Source organism: Manis javanica, chromosome 14, assembly GCF_040802235.1.
Source record: "Manis javanica isolate MJ-LG chromosome 14, MJ_LKY, whole genome shotgun sequence".
In the NCBI taxonomy this organism is placed as follows: Eukaryota; Metazoa; Chordata; class Mammalia; order Pholidota; family Manidae; genus Manis; species Manis javanica.
The window spans coordinates 61,861,056-61,881,461 of NC_133169.1; the positions used below are offsets into that span (position 1 = coordinate 61,861,056).

At 41.8% G+C, this 20,406-nt stretch overlaps 2 protein-coding genes and 1 pseudogene across 5 annotated transcripts in view; all 3 read right to left on the bottom strand.

Annotated features, from left to right (window-relative positions):
- SNCAIP (synuclein alpha interacting protein) overlaps positions 1–20,406 on the bottom strand; it is a 142,499-nt gene that overhangs the window by 71,093 nt on the left and 51,000 nt on the right. The gene's annotated exons all lie outside the window — the stretch shown is intronic.
- On the bottom strand, positions 2,014–9,284 carry LOC118969995 (uncharacterized). The gene has a single exon (XM_073222060.1). It carries the CDS (start codon positions 8,648–8,650, stop codon positions 7,655–7,657), a length of 996 nt encoding a protein of 331 aa, XP_073078161.1. The 5' UTR covers positions 8,651–9,284; the 3' UTR covers positions 2,014–7,654.
- Positions 9,455–19,826, bottom strand: LOC140846277 (very long chain fatty acid elongase 2 pseudogene; annotated as a pseudogene).

The following is a 20,406-nucleotide window of genomic DNA, read 5'->3' on the forward strand; positions in this document are numbered from 1 at the left end:
TTACAAATAAACTACCAGAATGTTACAATTTGTGCTTTTACAGATCCTCCGTTTTATTGCTTAGGACTAGTGAAAGAAAGCCTTTGCAAATGTCATAAAATGTGGTGAGGTGGGGATTATTCCCTTATTTTACAACTGGAGGAAGGAAGGTGACCTGCCTTGTTGCAACTGGCCTTATGGATTCACATGGTGCCACTTCTCCATTGTGACCAGAAGGCAAGTGATCGGAGCATCCAATATGGAGTTGCCTGTGTCAGGTTTGCCTGCTTTCACACCAACTGCCTCTGTACCCAACCTTAAAGGGCATACCAGTGAATGCCCAAACTAGATGTGGACTGTCCCTTCTTATCTCCAACCCCTGCATCTATGGACTGTTCTATATAAGGGACTGGACACAGATTGCCTGTGGCAAGCTCGTCCCAGAGGTCCCTGACACAGGAAGACAGAGGTGTGCTCCGACACTCGCTCCTGCTCATCTGCCCGTGCTCTCCCGCTCCGTCATGGACTCCTCATTCTGCTGCACCACCTTCCCCAACGTGGAGCTTGCCCATGGTGGTGACAAGAGACTGGTGGGGACAGCCCGGACCTGAGCCATCCATCCTGACTGATATGAGATGTACTGATCCGTGATATGTGTGATCCCCCTTTGAGTTTTGTGTGAAAGGAAACTAAGCTGAACTGTGTGATTTGTGCAATTTTAACAGTGTTAAGTTCATTACTCTACCGCCCTGTGGATCCATACTTCCTGACCTGCTCATGTCAGGAAAGGAGAAGCTGTACACATGCAAGCCCAGAAGAAGACAGAGGCCACCCTCCACCCAGCCAAACTGGCAGCTTGGATTCGACAGGACCAGCTCTACTGAGGGCCATGAGGGTGAGTTTATGCCTAAGTTAAGGATATTTTTCAGCTTCCCTTGAAAGGGCAGTCCAACTTAAAATTCTTTATGTGAGATGTGATTGCTGTGCATCATAGTTGGCCCATCCCTATAGACTCTCAGAACCCAGTCATTTATAAATTTCCACCACAACCCCACCCAATCAGCCCCCACCCTACGAGTCACTTGTCCCAGGTTCTCTGAGGTCCCATATGGCCTCTGCCCCATCCCCAACACACTTCTTACAAGATCTGTCTGCCTTAGATATGGTGCACTGCTTGGAATCATTCCATTTCGAGCTTAAGAGGGCTTTTAATTTCTCTACTGATGTTGGCAATTTTTAATGTGTTATTTACTTAGGCAGTATGTTGTGTGTTTAAGTTTCAGCGGGGGGAGGTGAAGCTGAAGGTTTGGCAGGGAAAGGAGATATTTCTCAGAGGTTTAGCTCTACCAGTTTGGGTAGGAAAATTTATAGGGAGGGAAAGAAGAGAAATATTAGAACATGGGGACACAGTACTAGGTGGCTGGGATAGCTGGGACCCATCTGTCATGCAGAAGCTACTGACAAACTGGGATGTGCCCAAGGCACTGGGAGGAACTTCACCTAAACTCCAAACTGATGCCTGTCTAAGAGGTGATAATGAAATAAGGAGCATCAACTGTATACAAAGTCTGTAGAATTTTTCTTCCTCTTACAGAGTTTTGATAAACTGGCAAGAGCAGAAGTCTGTCCAGTGCTTATTAAAATATGTGGAAGGGGCTCATGGCCCTCATGGGTCTATCAACACCATGTCATCTTGTTGTGAGTAACCTCGGTGATGGCCCAACTGCTTCCTTCCAGGGAAGACTCAACTTGGGAGAGAGCTCCAGGTGACTAAATAAGAGTCCAGTTGGATAATCAAAAGTAGGCATGCAATTCAAAAATAGTCTCACCACCCCATTCCAGGATTATGTTTTTCAGGTGACAGTTTTAACTTTTTGTTGTGACCTGAAAACTGACTCTGAAAATAATCCCAAATGAAGACTTATACGAATCCACTGGGTAATGCCAGTAATCACTGGAAAGAGCTGAGACTGGCCAACAGTTTCTTTGGGAAACCGCACTCATGTAGCGTACACATTCTGGTGTGCTTGGCTCCTAAAAAGCTCACTGATTTGTGACTATAGTCACACATTACAGAAATTGCTCTACCGAAATTCTTCTTAAAATGAATTGTCTCGCTCCCTGTTACAAGGAGTCAGCATGGACTCATTCTGTAGGCTCATGTTACAGATGTTTCTCCTTTCCTGCCAAAGTCACTATGGCTACATTCACCAGGATTCTGTGAGGCCTGGTTATTAAAAGTAAGGGCTTGTCAAAACAAATGAGCAGAGCACATTCAGTGATGAGGTAACCTCCATCGATATACACTACAGCTTCTTCACTCTTTAATTTACCTATACTTGGGAGAAAACACAGTAGCTTCCTATACCCCTATACACATGCACACACGTGCTCACAGCCAAATTTGTATTGGGGTAAATTTTCAGTTTGAAAGCCTGCACACAGATACTGGACTTAACTTTCTTTACACAACAAGAGCTCAAAAAAAAAAATCACAAACTAAGTACTGGAAGGCTTGGGTGGAAAAAACTGGAATATATGAAATGTTGTCCCCAGTTGGGTCAGTAGCTTGGCTGGCAAGGAAGCAACTCATTCCAAATGTTGGATTCAGTTTCTTTCATTCTCTGATTCAACAGTGGCCAGAAGCATGGCAGCCGCTGAATGCCTAGTCCTGAAGCAGCAAAACGATACAGGCAAGAAATTTCTACTGGAAAGAGGAACAGAAGGAGAGCAAAGAAAGACCGACAGAGAGAAAGGGGCCAAGCACGAGCTCTGTAGAGTCTGTCCACTTCTTCGGTTATGGGGTATTGCTGAATGTACCTGATGGGGAAAGCCTATATGGCTCCCGTGCCAGGGTGGGGCATGCAGTATGAGGGGAGACTGACAGGAGAACAAGCCATTACCATATAATGTGGTCCTCACTAAGACAAATAAATACACAGGAGCCTGAGCTATCTAACCTTGACCTTGGAGACTAGGGAACTCTGGCTGGGACAGGGGGGTCTAAGCTGAAGGCTGAAGGGTGAGGGTCTGAGTGGTGGGGGAGTTGCAGGGCACGGAGGAAGTGCTCCTGGTAGGGGCTGCACCAAGGGCGAAAGCCTGGAGATGGGAATTCTGAAGCAGAATTTCCAGAAAGATGGATAACATGGACTTAGCACCTATTACTGTTTTTGCTTCAAATAAGGGTCTTGAAGGGTGAGATCCAGGGTTGGGTGATAAGCAGGGAAGGTCAGGGGAGTATTTTCAAAGCCCAAAGGTACATAGATCGCATCTTCTTAGAATAGCTGGTTCTTGGCATATTTGGAGAACATCAGGATGTTTGTTATTGAAGAGGAGATTTCAGTTTAATCTGCTGAACCTGCTCCAGCTTCTGGGGAAGGGGTACTGCCTTTTCTGCTTGAACACTCACAGAAACCTCTGCGAAGTAAAGTTGTGCCAGGGTCTAGGTGAAGTGCTCAGTGTGGCACAAAACTTTGTATCTAGAGTCTGGTTGCTTTTACATATACTCCCTCATTTATGTTCCCCAAAGATCCTGAGATGTACATATCTTAATAATCACCTCTGTGGGTATAAGGAAACCAAAGCTCAGAGAGGTTCTGTATTTGCCTCATGGACACACAGCCAGGGCTTCTGATGTTGAGTTAGCTCTTCTCTCTTACTTCAGCTTGCTGAGAGCTGCAGTGCTAAACAAATACTTCACCTGTATCAAATATTTCATTTTTTTCAAATCCACTGCAATATTCTTTTTTTATCTGACTTCACGTACTACCACTCTATGAGGGAGGCACAAGATGTGTATTGCGACTTGCAGATGTAGTCTTCCTATTATAGATGAAAAAACTCGGGAACGGTTTGGCCAAGTAGTGTACTACTAAGTAGGGGAAAAGCCAGCTCAGACAAACCACTTCCGAGTAACATGTCCAAAGCTCTTCTGATTTGCCCTCTGGTTGTTCTGAAACACAGTCATGTGTCTGAACCACCTTGTGCAGAATCCCAGACATCCTCAACCCTGAACTGTATCATTTTGGGTGTTCATGAACTGTTATTCCAAAGCAACTGCTTTCATCTCCCCAGCAGAGTCTACACAGAAATGGTGGCGATGTCACCATCATTAAAGAGCGGCACATTGACCTCTGAGTACCTAACACATCTCACCCACAGATGTCCCTGAGCCGGTCTGTCACATGTACACTCCATAGCCACTTGGTATAATAACTCAACTTCATCTTCAAAGAAAATGATAATGACCACCTTTCCTTACATTTTATTAAAAAGGAAAGTAAGATAACACTGTACCAGAAAATGTCATTCTAGAGATCAGGGCTGCTCTGATGAATCTCTACAAACTTTTGCAGTTTGGAGCCCTAGCTTGTCACTTATAATTCTTACAAATGATTTGGGAGTCATTCCATTATTTCTAAACCTAAATACTGAGAATGAGCTAAACTTTACTAGTCTATGCTGATTCCTTGTAAAATGGAGTGAGACAATTCATTTTAAGAAGAATTTTGGTAGAGCAGTTTCTGTAATGTGTGACTATAGTCACAAATCAGTGAGCCTTTCAGGAGTCAAGCACACCAGTACGTGTATGTTACATGAGTACTGTTTCCCAAAGAACTATTGGCCTGTCTCAGCTCTTTCCAGTGATGCTGGCATTACCTAATGGATAGAGGCATAGAGGTAGGCTACTTTTAAACTTGTATGTGTATGTGTGATTTAAAATGAGTTTAACATTCCTCTTAGGAGGAAGGAAAGAATCCATGTTCACAGTAGCTGCACAAGAGAAGATAAAAGAATATACAACAGAAAAAAAATACAAGCATGCATATAGCAGAAGAAAAAAATATATTGTGTTTGGTGTTGGACACCACTTCTTAAGAAGGCTATGTAGGCAAATGGCAATGTACTAACACAGAGTTGAGGTCAAGACAGCCAGTGGTTGGAAAACTCTTGTCTCATGTGGCACAGCTATGGAAACATCTAACTTGGAGAAGAGAAAAGTACTCTTCTAAGACTCTAATGAGCCAGCAGGTAAAGGGAGGATTTGACCTCAAGGCTAGACACTGGAGCAAGTTTCAGGATGTCAGTCTAAGCAAAGACTTCCTGATGACGATACCTGGCATAGGGTTAAGTGGAATGGTCTGCTTTATGAGATCACAACTACCCAGCAAGGGATTGTTCCTGCAGAGGTTTGGAGGGATCCTCTGAAGGAAAAACACGAGAATCCTTCACTGGGCGGGAGGAATAGATCACCTTCTAACTCACAGAATATGTACACAGTCCGAGTTGGCAGGGGCACACCCCTGAAGCCAGACCAGGGCCTCAGGACAGTCCTGACCAACTCTGACCCCTCTCCAGAGTGCTCCCAGGACAAGCTCTCTTGCATCTGCCATCCTGACCCCACCAGGAATATGAATGAACAATGGAGGTTAAGGGAGAGGAAAAGAGAGAGGAGAGAGCAAGAGAGTTAAAGTGAAAATAATTTTAAAGAGAACTAGAATCTTGTTCAGTGAGAATATGATTTACTCTCCACTGCAGATGAAAACTTATTAATTCTACAAGGACCAAACTAGGACCTCATGAGGCCTGAACAAAAAGAAAATATCTGGGAAGAAAAAGGAAACATTTTTAGCACTGGGAAGCTGAGCCTGGGCTTAAGCCAACCATGTCCTGCACCGGCTTCTGGAAAGGAACTATGGAATAATTTGAGAACTGGATCCCTGGTACAGGAAACGATCCAAATCCAAGTTCCGAATTGTTGGCACACCTCAAGTGGTCATGCTTTATTCTTGATTTCTGCAAAGATGACAACCTGATTCCTGTTTTAGAGACATGGACATAATATCACAAGCAAGGGGGACATTAAAGACTGCAGCAGGAGTCAGTTATCTTGGCTTCATACTCACACCTCTCAGTGTTCGAGAAGACTAAACTTCTGCGCAACCCTAGACCAGCAGTACTTAAAGTTCAGTGTGCATGAGAATCAGCCAAAGTTTTATTAAAACAGATTGCTGGGTCCAACCCCAAGAGGTGCCAATTCGACAGGTCTGGGTCAGAGCCTGAGAATTTACATGTCTAACAAGTTCCCAGGTGATGCTGATTTTCCAGGTCCCAGAACCGCATATGAGAACTACTACTGACGGTCAATGGCTGGTCCCAGTCCTGGTTACATCTGCACCTAATTAAAAGATGGTGACCTCTTCCCTACATCCCCTAACTCCACAGATGTTAACTTCATTATACAGGATCCATGCATAGTGCCCTTCTGATTAAATTGCCTCAACGGACTCGACTAAGCATTTCCCATGAAGACCACCCAGAAACTTCAGGTCTGAAGTCTGTGTGTGTGTGTGTGTGTGTGTGTGTGTGTGTGTGTGTGTGTGTGTGTGTGTGTATGTGTGTGTGTGTGTGTTTTAATTCCCAGTGCTATACAAAGGACAGATATTGGCCTTACGAAACCCTACAAAATCTAGGCCTTGGTTACTTTAAAATTTCATTTCTCCATAGCACTTCATGGCAACAAAAATGTTATTTCTCCTGTTAATGAGATCCAGGTTTATAGCTTTAGATGCAGCCTTTTAAAGCAAGAGTCTCAATTTAGGGATACACATTCACTAGAACTACAGTATAATAAATCCCACACCTACTAATAAAGAAGGAAAATGAAAAAAATGTAATAATCTAATGAGAATTAGCTTAAAATTCAATGCATAAACAACATGTATGGACCATGTGATATTTAATATAATTCCCATGGAATCTGAAGCAGCCCAAGTGGCGACACTGGCTTACTGTGAAAAATAAGCTTGCAGTTTGTATTTTGAATTATAATTATAATGTTATTCTTATTGAATCCAAATCCAGAAATCAAGTTATTATGAATATTTTATGAATTCTTCCAATTAAAGTATACCACTTAATAACCAAAAGAGGAAATAAACTCTTTGTACTAACATCTCTTTTTTCTGAAGAGGAGTACAGTTTGTTACCTATGTGGTTAAGCAAGTATAGTGGGCTAAATGTCTGTAATAACCCAGTATTTGCACACTTGTCCATAAGAAATAGAGTTTGATTTAGCAAGCAGCAGTTCTTTAACACAGTGCTTTCATCTGGCCCTAACTTCCTAGAGGAAGGAAAAGGAACAAAATCTGCTTCTTGCCTAGCTGAGGTACTATGACTGAAAGTGCAAAACCTGAACATTGCTTACTTAGCATATGCATTTCCAATATGTATCAGAGTAATTCAGGAAAAACACATGGGAACACAAGATCACAGTTAAGTACCTTCAGAAATTTATCTAGGAAGTTTTATCCTCAGTTTCAACAATGTACTGATTTTTAACACAATACCTTGCACAGAATAAATACTTAATATATTGTTTGTTGTGTTGAGTTCATTTCCAGAATGTGATCACTGCCGAGTCATGTTAAGAGTTTCTACATGAAAAACCTTGGTATTGTCCTAAGTAACAAATGTTGTGATTACCATTTTTCTTCAGCTTGTTCTAACCCAGTGTTCATAATTTTCGTCTTGCAGTTTCCCCAGAAGTCTATTTTGGGGGAGGTGTCAATCTGCTATTCCCCCTTTCAGAAACTATTGGTGAGGGCTGTGAGAACTGCCGCTGACCTTGCAATGATGGAGTCCATCCCACTGATTAAAGCCAAGCTCTTTGTCGTTAGGCATACGGAGAAAGAGTCACATCTGCAAGCTGTGGTGTGGGACTTTCCTCTTTGGCCCCGCACAAGGACACCAACTTCATTTTGTAATTCACCAACATAAGCAGGAAAGGACTAAGAGCAGAGAAGCCTGAAGAAAGGGCTGTGAGAACAGCTGGGAAAAAGACGCAGGCTGCCAAGTCTTCTGAAAAAGAGACTAAGATAAAGTGAGAAATCCAAAGTGGAGTGATCAGCCACATTAATACAATACTAAACTTGGCCCCTCTAAGGATTTCAGTTTCTGAATCATCATCTCCGATCCAGATGTCACCATATGTCATCTTCCTTCTTTCTGAAAGGAGAAAAGACATCCAGAAACAGACGAAAACTAAGATTGCTAAAGGAAGAATATCCATGAGAACTAGAAATATTTTCCCGTAGTAAAACTCTACCTGCTTGTTTCCAAAGTCAGTCAGGCAATCCACATAAATGCTGTGTGTAGACAAGGGGTCTGTGTCATTGCCTGCATTCAGGTATTTTGGTTTCCCAGTGAAAAGTAAAATGGGGGTGTGCCCTGCCACACCAGCAGCCCAAAGTGCAGAAACCACCTTCACGGAATGCTTCTGCTGGTCCAGCCTTGGGGCCTCACTCACAGGGTGGACGGCTTGGTGAAGCTGCTGGTGGTAGAACAGTGCAAAGTGCAGCGTGAACCAGATGGCCAGGCAAGTCGTCAGGGCTGCTGTGAAGTGCAGAACTTTGCAGCCAGCTGAATCCAACACGAAACCCGAAGCATAAACAATTTTCATGATGTTCACCACCAAGTTTTTAATGAGGTGGACAAATATAAGACTGAAAATTAGAAGAAAGGATGTCTGTAAACGCCCAGTGATACATTTCCTTGTAGAATAAAATAAACACACATTTCCAGCACAGCTCACGAGGATTAGCGTGGTGCAAGCAATGATCTCAAGCATGTGTGCAGACGGCTTCATGGTAGATGGCAAATCATTTATCATCTCAAATGTCTCCTCTTTTCAGTTTAAGTCATCAGATACTTGGAAAACTTTGAAGAGGTCTTTGGTGAGAAGACTTGTTTGTTTTTTTTTAAATCTGCTATGTTGACAACATCAACGGGTGTCACCCTAACAGTTCAGAAATAGTCTGTAACAGAATTCATCTCGCTCCAGTGGTGAGGTGCTGAAAACAGAGCAGCTTCCTAAGAGGATTCTGTTTTGTCATCTCTGGGGACTTAACTATGATGAGAAAGTTCCAGGTATCATTGCTTAATTAGAATTTCTCAGAAATCTATTTATAGCACTGTAATGCAATATCCTAGATACAGTGTGATACCATTTTCAACAACCATGAAGGAGAGAACAAGATTAATCTTGTGACAGCTAAGGAAAGGTAATCAGAGGTTGAATTACCCTCCCAATTTCTGGAAGAGAATTAAAGAAGTGGTGGTGTCTGAATAACAATGAAGATTTCCAAATAACAAAATGATACATTACCAATGACAGTAATAACATGATAGAGATTTATATAGTACAGCCGTTTTTTACTTTGTCTACATTTTTGCAAAGGAGAAACACTATTACCTATTTTGATGATCCCATGGGGTTGTCAGGATTGCAAAACAGATGATAGAAAATACTTGCAAAGGCAGTAGGGAAGGGAGCACAGAAGGAATTGCAGGAGGGAGGGAGGGAGGGTGGGAGGAAAGAAGAAGGATAGAAGAGAAAGGAAGGCACTTTTATAAGCATAGACTTTATTCCCATAATAAAATCTTGAAACTGCTCCTTAAAGAAACACTCTGATGACTGGGAAGTGATTAGAGAGACTTCCCACACCTAGAGCCCAAGAGGCTAGGAAAAGACTTTGTCCTAAGTATGACTGGAGAGTACTGATCAAGGACAGGAAAATGGCATGGAAACATGTTGTTCAAGTAATCTGGTATTAACTCACTTTATGCATGAATTCTGTTGGCCAACTCTTTCATAATGATCCATTCTGGGGACAAACTACTTTCCCTCTACTGTATTTGCTTGTAAGTTGTGCTGTCAATCGTCTTATCCTATACTGCCCCAATGGATGCTCCGGGCTGACCCGGGGCTGTACCTGAGCCAGCCTGCCCCAACTGGAGCAACTGTACATCTCTGTCCAACTCTGTGTTCAGTGACTGCATGGTGAGAGCTTACAATTGTGTATGCCGGGAGTAGTTTCACCATGGAAATTAGTAAGTGCTACAAATCAGGGCTTTGGGTGCAGGAATTATTGTTTTACTAGGACATTGGCCTGATCAAAAAAATACAGATTACAGTGGCAAGAAATTAGCTGATATTTTATCTACTTCAGGATAAGCTCAGTAGTTGGTACCCACCAACCCTTTCAGTAAGGGAATGTGTAAGGTTTCTGGCAGTGTTAGCAGGTAGGAAAGCTGGGCCTCTCAATTCCACTAAGGGGGAACCTAACACATCCTATTAAGCCCCTCACCCCTAACTGGCTACTAAGACAGGTGGCCAACCTGGAGTCCCAACACCACTTTTTCTTCCTTAAGAGATACCCATTAACTCTGTGCCAACTGTAGTCAGTCAAAGAGGCATCCTGAGCTTCTGATAATAATGATGATAAATAGAAATAGTAACAGCACAGTAATTGCAATGCTAATATAGGCTACCATTTGTTTAGCACCAGTTTGAGCCAGACACTGTGTTGGTGTTTTGTTTTGTCAATTTAATCTCACTGAATCCTTAATATCATTCTTATTTCATGGATGAGAAAAATTGAAGACCAGAGAGGAAAGTAAATTGCTCAAAGCTACTGTGTAACGGAGATAGCAATCAAAGCCCAGGTATGTGTGATCCCAAACCACTAGATCTTGGTCCCTGCCTCTCTACATGTGCTGTCTGAGTCTGGATCCTCTGTTGACTGTTCTCCATCTTCCCCTAATGATTTGCAATAGGTACACCCAACATATGGAGCCTGTGATAAACTCCTTTGGAGAAGAGTATCCTCAGGTTTACAAAACACAAGTCTTGCAGATTGTTGGGTAGCAGTTAATCTCCTTTCTCCCTCAGTGACACTGATACACATCATTTGGAGCAACACAGGATATTCACGCGTGAACACCTTCTGCATCTCAAAGATCTTTACGGCTTCTGCACACCAGTTCAAGATGCCTTACTTGAAACAGAATAAGGCTGTTTCCAGCAGGAGTGAGCCCCTCATTCCTGACCGTGTTGAAGAAGCAGAGGCCCCATGACTCCTGGGGATGAATCTGCAGAACAGTGAAGAACAACCCCGAACAGCAGATAATAAGAGGCCACCTTAATTTGAGATTTAATATGGGGATAATGAATAAATTGTCTATGTGATGCTATTTCTCAAATATGCCCAAATAATAACAATTTATGACAAACAATACTGACTTCTTAGAACTGAGGGCTAAGGGTAAAAGAATGTTTTGTAAACCTCCCCCCCAAAAAAGGCTTATATAAATATTTGTTTTTCAAAGGATTAGCAAACATGGAATATGTTCCTTTACATTAGGGCATATATGTGTAATTTTTTTCCTTCAGGGTTCTTTCTATACTAGAGAAAGAGCACACATTAAAATATAAGGAGATAAAATTAATTTTTACGGATATTGGCTTGGCTGACGGATAATACTTTTCTTTGTTAACTATGGCACAGTAGAGCTGAAGAGGTACCTTCAGGGACTGCACTCAATTGGCTGTCTGCTGAAAACCTACTATGCACCCAGCATGGCGTTAGCCTCTGAGGGGGATGAGCAAGAGTGGGAGCCGTTGTCCTTGCCTTCAAGAGGCATGTGGTCCTGTCACGAGGACACACTAACATATAATATATGTTATATTTATTATGTTATTTTACATTTTGTATTTTTGCCACAGTGCAGTATAACTCCTTTCAGGTTCCTGGCTACAATTCCTATGCATGTGTGTGTGTGGTGGTTCCATGCACAGCACCAAGCAATTCTCAAACACCAGCAGGGCGTCCCAGAACTCAACTCAATTCTCATGCTATCTGCCTGGAGACAGCACCAGTTTCCCCAGGTAAAAGACTCCCTCCATCCTACAGGACTGCCCTTCACCCCCAACTATGGATGCCAGTTGCAAGCTCCAGGCAGTTCTCTGTGCTCCTGACCCACCAGCTACAGACTGGGGTCCCTTCAACCTCCCCTTAGGTTCGATTAATTTGCTAGAGTGGCTCACAGAACTCAGGAAAACACTTACTTTTACCAGTTTATTAAAGGTTACCATAAGGGATACAAATTAACAGCCAGAATGAAGAGATAACACAGGGCAAGATCCCAAATAAAGGAGCTTCTATCCTTGTGGAGCTTAGAGGCATTCTTGTTCTCCTACAGAGAAGCAGGATCCCAGAGAGCCATATACCCTTCTCAGGGGTTTTTGTGAGGGCTTTATTGCACAGTCATGACTGACTAAATTATTGGCCACTGGCTGAGTCAACTTCCAGCCCCCTTCCCCACCCCCACCGTGGGTCCAAAAGTCTTTCATTGACTTGACAAGACATCCATTTCCCCTTCAAGGCTCTGAAGTGCTTTCAGGATCTGCGGATGAATCAGATCAAATATATGTGGGAAATACATACGTGGTCATCTGAACGATGAAATATGTATTTCCTATAACTCATTATGTCACACGTGTATATACACATACACACGTATATGTCATGTTATGTTTAAGACACAGTTAAATAATAATGTGCTCATAATAAATAACGACCAAGACAATGGAATGAACTGCATGGCCGCAGGTACAACAATAAAACATTCAGAGAAGAGAAGGGCTTGCATGGACAGGACTATTTTAATCTCCAGAAAAGGAAACTGAAGCTGCAGAAGTTAAGCTGCTGGCCCTAATCCGCAGGAAAGAGGGCGCCGCACTCCAGATTCCTTGCTTTCAGCAGCTCTTTTTGAAAGGGGAAGGAAGGGGGGAGAGAGTTGACAAGACTGGGAAGCAGAGGTATTGAGAAACCCAGGTGCCATCCCCATGCGCCCCCAGGAGCTGCACAGATGAGCTCCCGATGGCAGAAAGCCCACTTCTCAGAGGACCCGGCCCAGAGCCCGGAGGGCCCAGGCAGCAATACTGCCTTTTCTACCAAGGGAGGTAACTGTCATGTGCACTTCAATGATGAAGGAAAAAAATCTTCCTGTGGATACTAAACACTGGCTCTGCCAACCCAGCCGTGCTGAGGTCACTGAAGAACCGAGGAGTTCAAAGGTTCTCTCCAGCTTCCATTTACTTTGGCATAGGATTTAACGGAAAAAGAACTAAGGCAGAATTTACATGGCCCAGGCTGGTTTCCAAATCGCAAACTGCTGAAGTTATTTAGAATTTACTTTTAACTCACAATCACATGTAAAGTGGTTCAGATGTAAATGCTTTCCGTGTGGCTCCAGGCAATCTAGGTTTCTCAAATGCACATGTGCATTTCTAATATTAAAGATTTGGATTCAAAATCTCAAAGTACTGGGGGTTCCTCTTGATTAGAGACTGCTGTTACTTTAGGCCATGGTGGGTCGGCGGAGGAGAAATAAAGCACACTGCCTTCACTGGGGCATTAGGTTCTCACAGTAGTGCTAAGATAAACTCCACAGGCAGAGGGAAGGGTATTTATTCTTTTAAATGGAGTATATAATATAAATAAATGTCTTGTAAGAAGAGATGCCTGAAACTTGATTCCCAGTCAAACTACACAAGGGCACTAATTTACTTTAATGAATATCAGGACAGCGCATATGAAGGAGGGCATGTCTTCTTGAAAGCAGTGTGGGTCTAACCATGCAGGATAACTCACTAAGTCACAGAGAGTGGCTGCTTGAAATTGTCTGATTTGTTCACTGGCCAGAGCAAATTGGTATTTGCATTTTATACAGAACGAAATGAAGGGAATTCCCGAATCTTTTATCTTGTAATCAATGCTGCCTGAAGTCATTTTCCATTTTCTCTAAGGCAGTGATTTTGTGACCATTCGGGGTAGGACTAAAACCCCAAGTTCCAAATCAGAAGCGCATGGAGAGGAACTTCAGGCTGGCTGGGGCCAGAGCAATTAAATGGTAATTGCTTTTCAGATATATTAATGTTGCTAATTATATTAGTGTGCTAAGTGCTGGGAAATGTGGATAAGAGCTCCAGGCCACTCTGGGGGGTAAAGGGAGCTAAGATTGATGAAGCCTGGCACTGAGCTGACCTTTGCATGCATTCTCTCCTGAAATCTTCACCAAATTACCAGGTATTTTTAGCTTCAATAAGGCTGGGTGGTTCCAGTTGGTATCTGACCAAATCAGGAGTCCCACCAGGGTTGCACGGCTCCAAAGAGCAGTGGGTTGGCAGGACGTTGAGTATGAACAGGAAGAGACACTGGATTCCAAAACTGGAAGAAACACAGTAGCAGAGAGAGATGAAAATAGTAGCAGAGAGGGATGAAAATTTGAGAAGCAGGCTGTGAAGAAAGTCTGACATTACACGGACCCTGGTGGTAACTTTCTTTGCTGTACGTGGAAAGGAAGAGCCTGGGATATGGAGTTTGTGGGTAGAATCTGAGGAACCTTCAATGTCAGAGTGGAGGAGGCTGGTAGGGGAGCTGCTGCTCTAAGAGGAAGGGCAGCTCTACGGAGCACAAGGAAGCCACTGAGCACCTCCAGCACTGGGGGTGCCTGAGGAGTGGCCCCTGATGGCTGAGGCTGGAAGGCCTGGTGAATCAGGAGGCAAAGGGAGAGGACCGTGCCCACACTCCATGCCAATCCAGGAAAACAATAAAGGTTGTCCCAGAATCCAAAACCAGAGGACCTGGGTTAAATCACTGATGGACTGTGAAAGGTTTGTTGAGTCATATCTGCTCTGAGCTTCAGGTTCCTAACAAGGAGTTTCCCAGAAACATGAAACATAGTTACGTGTGTGTGTGTGTACAAGTGTACACGTGTATATATACACACACATACACATACATTTGTGTACATTTACATTTACCCACACACAGCTGCAAGATCTTAGGGTCAAGTGATATTGGGAACCCAGTCTGAAGGTTGCAAAGTGTTATGCAAGAGTTAGATTTCGTATCTATTTCCGAAAATTATACAGTCACAGAGGTGTTTTCTACTTGTACTTAGAAGGTGCTACATGGGCTCTTTGCCAAAGGCCAAAATTCTAAATGTGTTGTCTCTGCAACATAAACTCAGTTCCTTGGCAAGCAGTTGTGGAAAATTCCCCAACCTTCTCCAGGTCTGACTCTAGCCCTGAGCCCCCTGGTCTCTGTCTTTAATCTCTGAAGACTAAACTCATCTCTGCCTTTTTACACCTGACCACACACATCCTTAAGTCTTACCAACCCTATAAATAAAACCCATCCCAGCTTTGGACTCCATCCATTTTTTTTCCCCTCATCCAAACCTTTCAAAAGAGGCATCTACATTGACTGTTGATACTTTCTTGTGTCCTTATACTGTGTAACCTACCATAATTTAGTTTCTACTTTTTTTCCTCTGAAATATTTAGAACAAGATCAGCTCCTACTACTAAATCCAGTAGCACCTGCACCTGACATTCTTTCTCTTTTCCCTTTAAGGCTCTAACATTCTGCCCCCTATAGGTTAGGTCTTGGTTCACTTCTCACTCCACCATAGACCCCTCCTATATATACAGCTCTCCAACTGCTTCTTGCTATCACCACATGGAAGCCCAACCTAAAGTCACTTTTATTGGCAACACCAGTGGCCTCCACTCAGCTGAAGCTAGAAACTTGATGTTACCTCTGGCCCTTCCATCTTCCTCACATAAAGATTCAATCATCCTATTAAATTTTTATCCTTTCCAACCTTCCTACCTTTTTCTTATTATAGCTTCTCATGGTTTCTTGCTTGAATGAATCTGAGAAGGACAAGACTAAGGGCAAGGATAGTACATCTTTGCTTCTTCAAAATCATCCCCTGAATCTACACAACTGTCCAAGTGACTTAAAACCAAAGATGGCCTTGCCACTCTCCTACTTCAGTGTCTTCCCACTGCCCAATGATCGGACAGTCACAGGAAGCCATCCATGTTGGATGCCTGCTCCTCCTAATCTCTGATTCACACTGAAAACGTCAATGACACTAAGATTAGGTCCATATTCCACGCTGTCCCTTGGCTTATGCTGATACCTTTTCATCCTCCTCTTTGCAATCCATCAAAACCCCACCTTGGCTTTTCATTTGCCAATGAATGTGCAATCATTGGCCTATTTACTCTCAGGTAACTATTTCCTAAACTCCTTTGCCAGCTAACAGGCTTCCTGGTAGGTCTGGCCAAGGACAGGCTTGGGAGAAAAGCAGGGACAGGAGAAGGGACTCAGTAAATGTCTCTCTCTCTCTCTCTCTCTCTCTCTCTGTAACACACTCACACAAACTGCCACAGGCAGTGTCTCCTACATGTCATCAGCTCTTACAGGTCAGCATCATTAGCATAATTCTCATCATTCTGGTTGTACTAGAAGGTGTAATTTGCAAAGGATAACAAACTACTTTCCTTTGTTCTTTCAGCCCTAGTGGTGGTGTGACTTTTTTTTTTGCTAATCTCAGGATAACTTAGTTTGGTGTTTCAGCTCTTCCAGCACCAGATTACCTAATGCCCTATTTTAATTTCCCTTTGTTTGAAATTACATGTAGAGTTGTTTCTGTTCATTCTGACATGACCCTGAAGAACTCACTTTGTTTACCCTTTAAACTTGTTCTTTTAGGACTCATTTTAGGGGTTACTTAGGAGTCTATGCCTGACTTCATTTTTAGATTATTCATCTGCCTCTTCCTTTGTGCAAAATTTCTAAGCAAATTACATTCAATGTACTTAATATTATTGTCTGCCCATACATCTGCCTCCCTCATGATGAGAACCTTTGTCTTGTTCACTATAATTCACAGTGGTCACACAGTCTGGCATATGAAAAGCACTCAAGAATTTGTGAAATGAATGAGAAAGTTCACTGAATGAAGCAGTGAAACCAAACACAGGACTTTTTATAAGAAGCAACCTTCAGCTTAGCCACAGAAGGTATCCACCAGTACTGTAGAAAGTCTTACCTTAAAACAAATCAAACAAATCATAGTTAAATATTTTAAAATAAATATAGGACATATTGCATTTGGGGCAAGGGCACATATCATAGAACAAATGTCATTATTCCAAAAAATTTAGGGTTCATGGTTCCAAACAGTCCAGAAAGGGAAATGAGAAAGTATGAAAAAGATGGCCATTTGACAACACTGAACATACCAAACAAGACTGACCAAAGGTCAAAGGAGGGCAACAAAGGAGGCAGGAATCCAAGGGGAGATAATTCCCAGCATACGTGTGACAGGTTCTTCTGGCATTCATTTTATGGTCAAACTCCAGCCTTATCCAAATGTTTTACATGTGCTTCTTTTTACCACCATTTTATTCTGTGCTTTTTTCATTGGAGAAAGCCATTGAAGGCTACTATTTAAAGAATTACTGAATAGAAGGGAACTTCTTCAACTTAATAAAGAATATTTACAAAACTACAACTAACATCATACTTAATGGTGAGAAACTTAAAGCTGTCTCACCAAAATTAGGATGTACCCTCTTACCACCCCTTTGCAATTTTATACTGGAAAGTCTTATAATGCAAATACACAGAAGAAAATAAAAGGTACACAGATCAGGAAGGAAGAAATAAAACTGTCTTTGTTTGCAAATGACATGACCCTCTTTTTAGAAAATCTGAATGAATCAGCAAAAAACTCCTAGAACTAATAAGCTATTATAACAAGGTTGCAGGATATAAGGTTAACACACAAAAATCTCCTCTTTTCCTATATACAGCAATAAGCAATTGGAATTTGTAATTAAAAACACATCATTTACATTAACACTCCAAAAATGAAATACTTAGGTGTAAATCTAACAAAATATGTACAATATCTATTATGAGGCAATCTATAAAACTCTGATGAACAAAATTGGAGAATTTATATGGAGAGACATTCCATGTTCATGGATGGGAAAACTCAATATTGTCAAGCTATCAAGTTCTTTCCAACTTGATCTACAAATTGAATGTAATCCCAAACAAGACTTCAACACGTTATCTTGTGGATATTGATAAACTGATTATAAAATTTACATGGAGAGGTAAAAATTCAGTATAACCAAAATAACATTGAAGGAAAAGAACAAAGTCAGAGGACTGACACTACTTGAATTCAAGACTTACTATAAAGCTGTAGTAATCAAGATGTGGTGTACTACTGAAATAATAGGTAAATACATCAAAGGGTTTGTGGGTAAAATTGCAATATTTCCAGAATCTCTCACCTGGCCTTAGCACATCTCCATATCAATAGGTGTTTCCAAGGGGTGGAGAGAAGTAGTCCATCTTCATATCAGTAGGTGGTTACAAGGGTGGGGCAAATGAGGGTACATCTGGATCAGAGAGGTTTCGTGGGGTCCCTTTTTTGCAGCTGGGTGATGAGAGACAAGGGCGAGCAGAAGTGGACAACTTCTTGTAAGCAATAAACGGTTTTCTCCCACTTTATTTCTCCCTATGACTGTTTTTGTTTGTTCTTTGTTTTAAACATTTAAATCTGAACAAAACCCTTAATGTTTTATTTGAAAACTTGCTGAGAAAAGTAAGGTTCCAGGTTTCTTGTCTTTGTTTGAGTGTAAGACGTTAAAAAGACAGTTTCTGGTGAGAGATTCAGTCTGCACGCAGGAAGGAGGGATGGGTCGCGCCGGTGCCCCGCGGTGCTGATGGAAACATTCAGTTAACAGGTGGCCTAACAGCAACGTATTGATACATTCCAGGTACAAATTATTTATAAACTCAAAATAAATTAGTTTATGCTAAAACATATGTAACTTTCAATTCAGTCTTTGCTTTAAAACAAGAGAATCTGTCAGGCTATTACATATGCGTGTCGGTTACTCCATGTTTATTGTGCTTTCTTGTTTATCACTCCATTAGTTGCAGTGAAGTGGGATTTGGAAAAACCATTAACTTCTTTCCATGCAGGTGGCTCTTCCTTATCCTTCTTCACTGGCTTTTTTTGGTATGTCTGAACATAAAAATTTAAGAACAGGATAACTAATGTAAGCATCTAAGAGGACTAGAAGATGAGACAGCCGAAGGGGAAGCCACAGGGTTTCACGACAGCACTCATGGTGTGCGTGATGGTGAGGAAGATCTGGACAAGTTGAGCCTGTGTGAGATATTTCTTCCACCAAAGATACTTGTGCATGGGTGGAAACACAGAAAGGCCACAGTAGGAGTACATAAGGATGTGGATGAAACTGTTCAAGTGTGGCTCCAAAGAAACTTTGTCCACAAGATATTCAGTTCAAAACACACCACCAGATGTCAAACATAGAGGCATGATGGTAAACATGCAGAAAAGTAATCTGACTGGTTTTTTCCACAAAACAAAGAAAATTGTGTCCAGGAATTCTATTAATTTGAAGAAATAATACCACCATAACACCTTGGCTACCCGGGTATCAGCTTCCCCTGCGCTGGTAACATCTTGACACTGTAAATTGTAGCCTCCTTCCCAGCTGGACAGAATAAGCTCTGCCAGCATATGTATGGAGAGACATGTGATCCCTAGATTATACAAGGTGAGGATACCCTTGAGGGGAAGAGCAGCTCTGTGCTTCATATACTTGTTCCCCAGCCATATTGAAAGAAGGTAGATGACAGTAAAAAAAAAAAGGTAGGAAAGTAAGAGTCCAACATGAACCATCCTCTGACTCGAGAATCTTGAGGTCCAAACATATTGTCCAAAAATAAATTGATTTCATCATCAATGGCCTTTAGATGCTCCATGATCTGTGGCGTGGCAACCCCATGGGCAGCGATGCTCTGTCCAGGGTAGCCTGCACCTATGACTGTTTTTGGCTTCAAAGGTAATTTGCCCTGGGCTGGGAACATATTTTCTCTCCAGAGTTACAGAGTTCAACAGAGTAGGGAGCCCAGAAAGAGACTCACATACTATAGTCAATTGATCTTTGACAAAGGAGCAAAGGCAAAACAATGAAGCAAAGATAGTCTTTTCAACTAATGGTGTTGGAACAACTGAACTCCACATGCAAAAAAAAAAAGAATCTAGAAACAAATGTTACACCTTTCATAAAAATTAACTCAAAATGGGTCATAAACTTAAATGTAAAATGCAAAACTATAAAATTCCCATAAGATTAACAGAGAGGAAAAACCTAGATGATCTTGGGTATGGTGATGACTTTTTAGCTATAAAAAACACAATCCATGAAAAAAATAATTGATAAGCTGGACTTCATTAAAATTAAAAACTCCTGCTTCTTTTATAGACAATATTAAGAGAAGACAAGCTGTAGACTGAGAGAAACTATTAGTGAAAGACACATCTGATAAAGGACTATTATCCAAAATATACAAAGAACTCTTGAAATTCAACAATAAGAAAACAACTGATTAAAAAATGGACTTAAGATCTTAACAGACCCCTCATCAAAGAATATAGACAGATAGCAAATAAGCATATGAAAAGATGCTCCATATCATGTTATCAAGGAAATGGATATTAAAACAATAATGAGACACCACTACACACCTATTAGAATGGCCAAAATCTAGAACACGGACAACCGCCAATGCTGGCAAGGATGTGGAACAACAGTTACTATCATATGTTGCTGGTGAGAATACAAGATGTTATAGCCATATTGGAAGATATTCTGGCAACATCTTACAAACC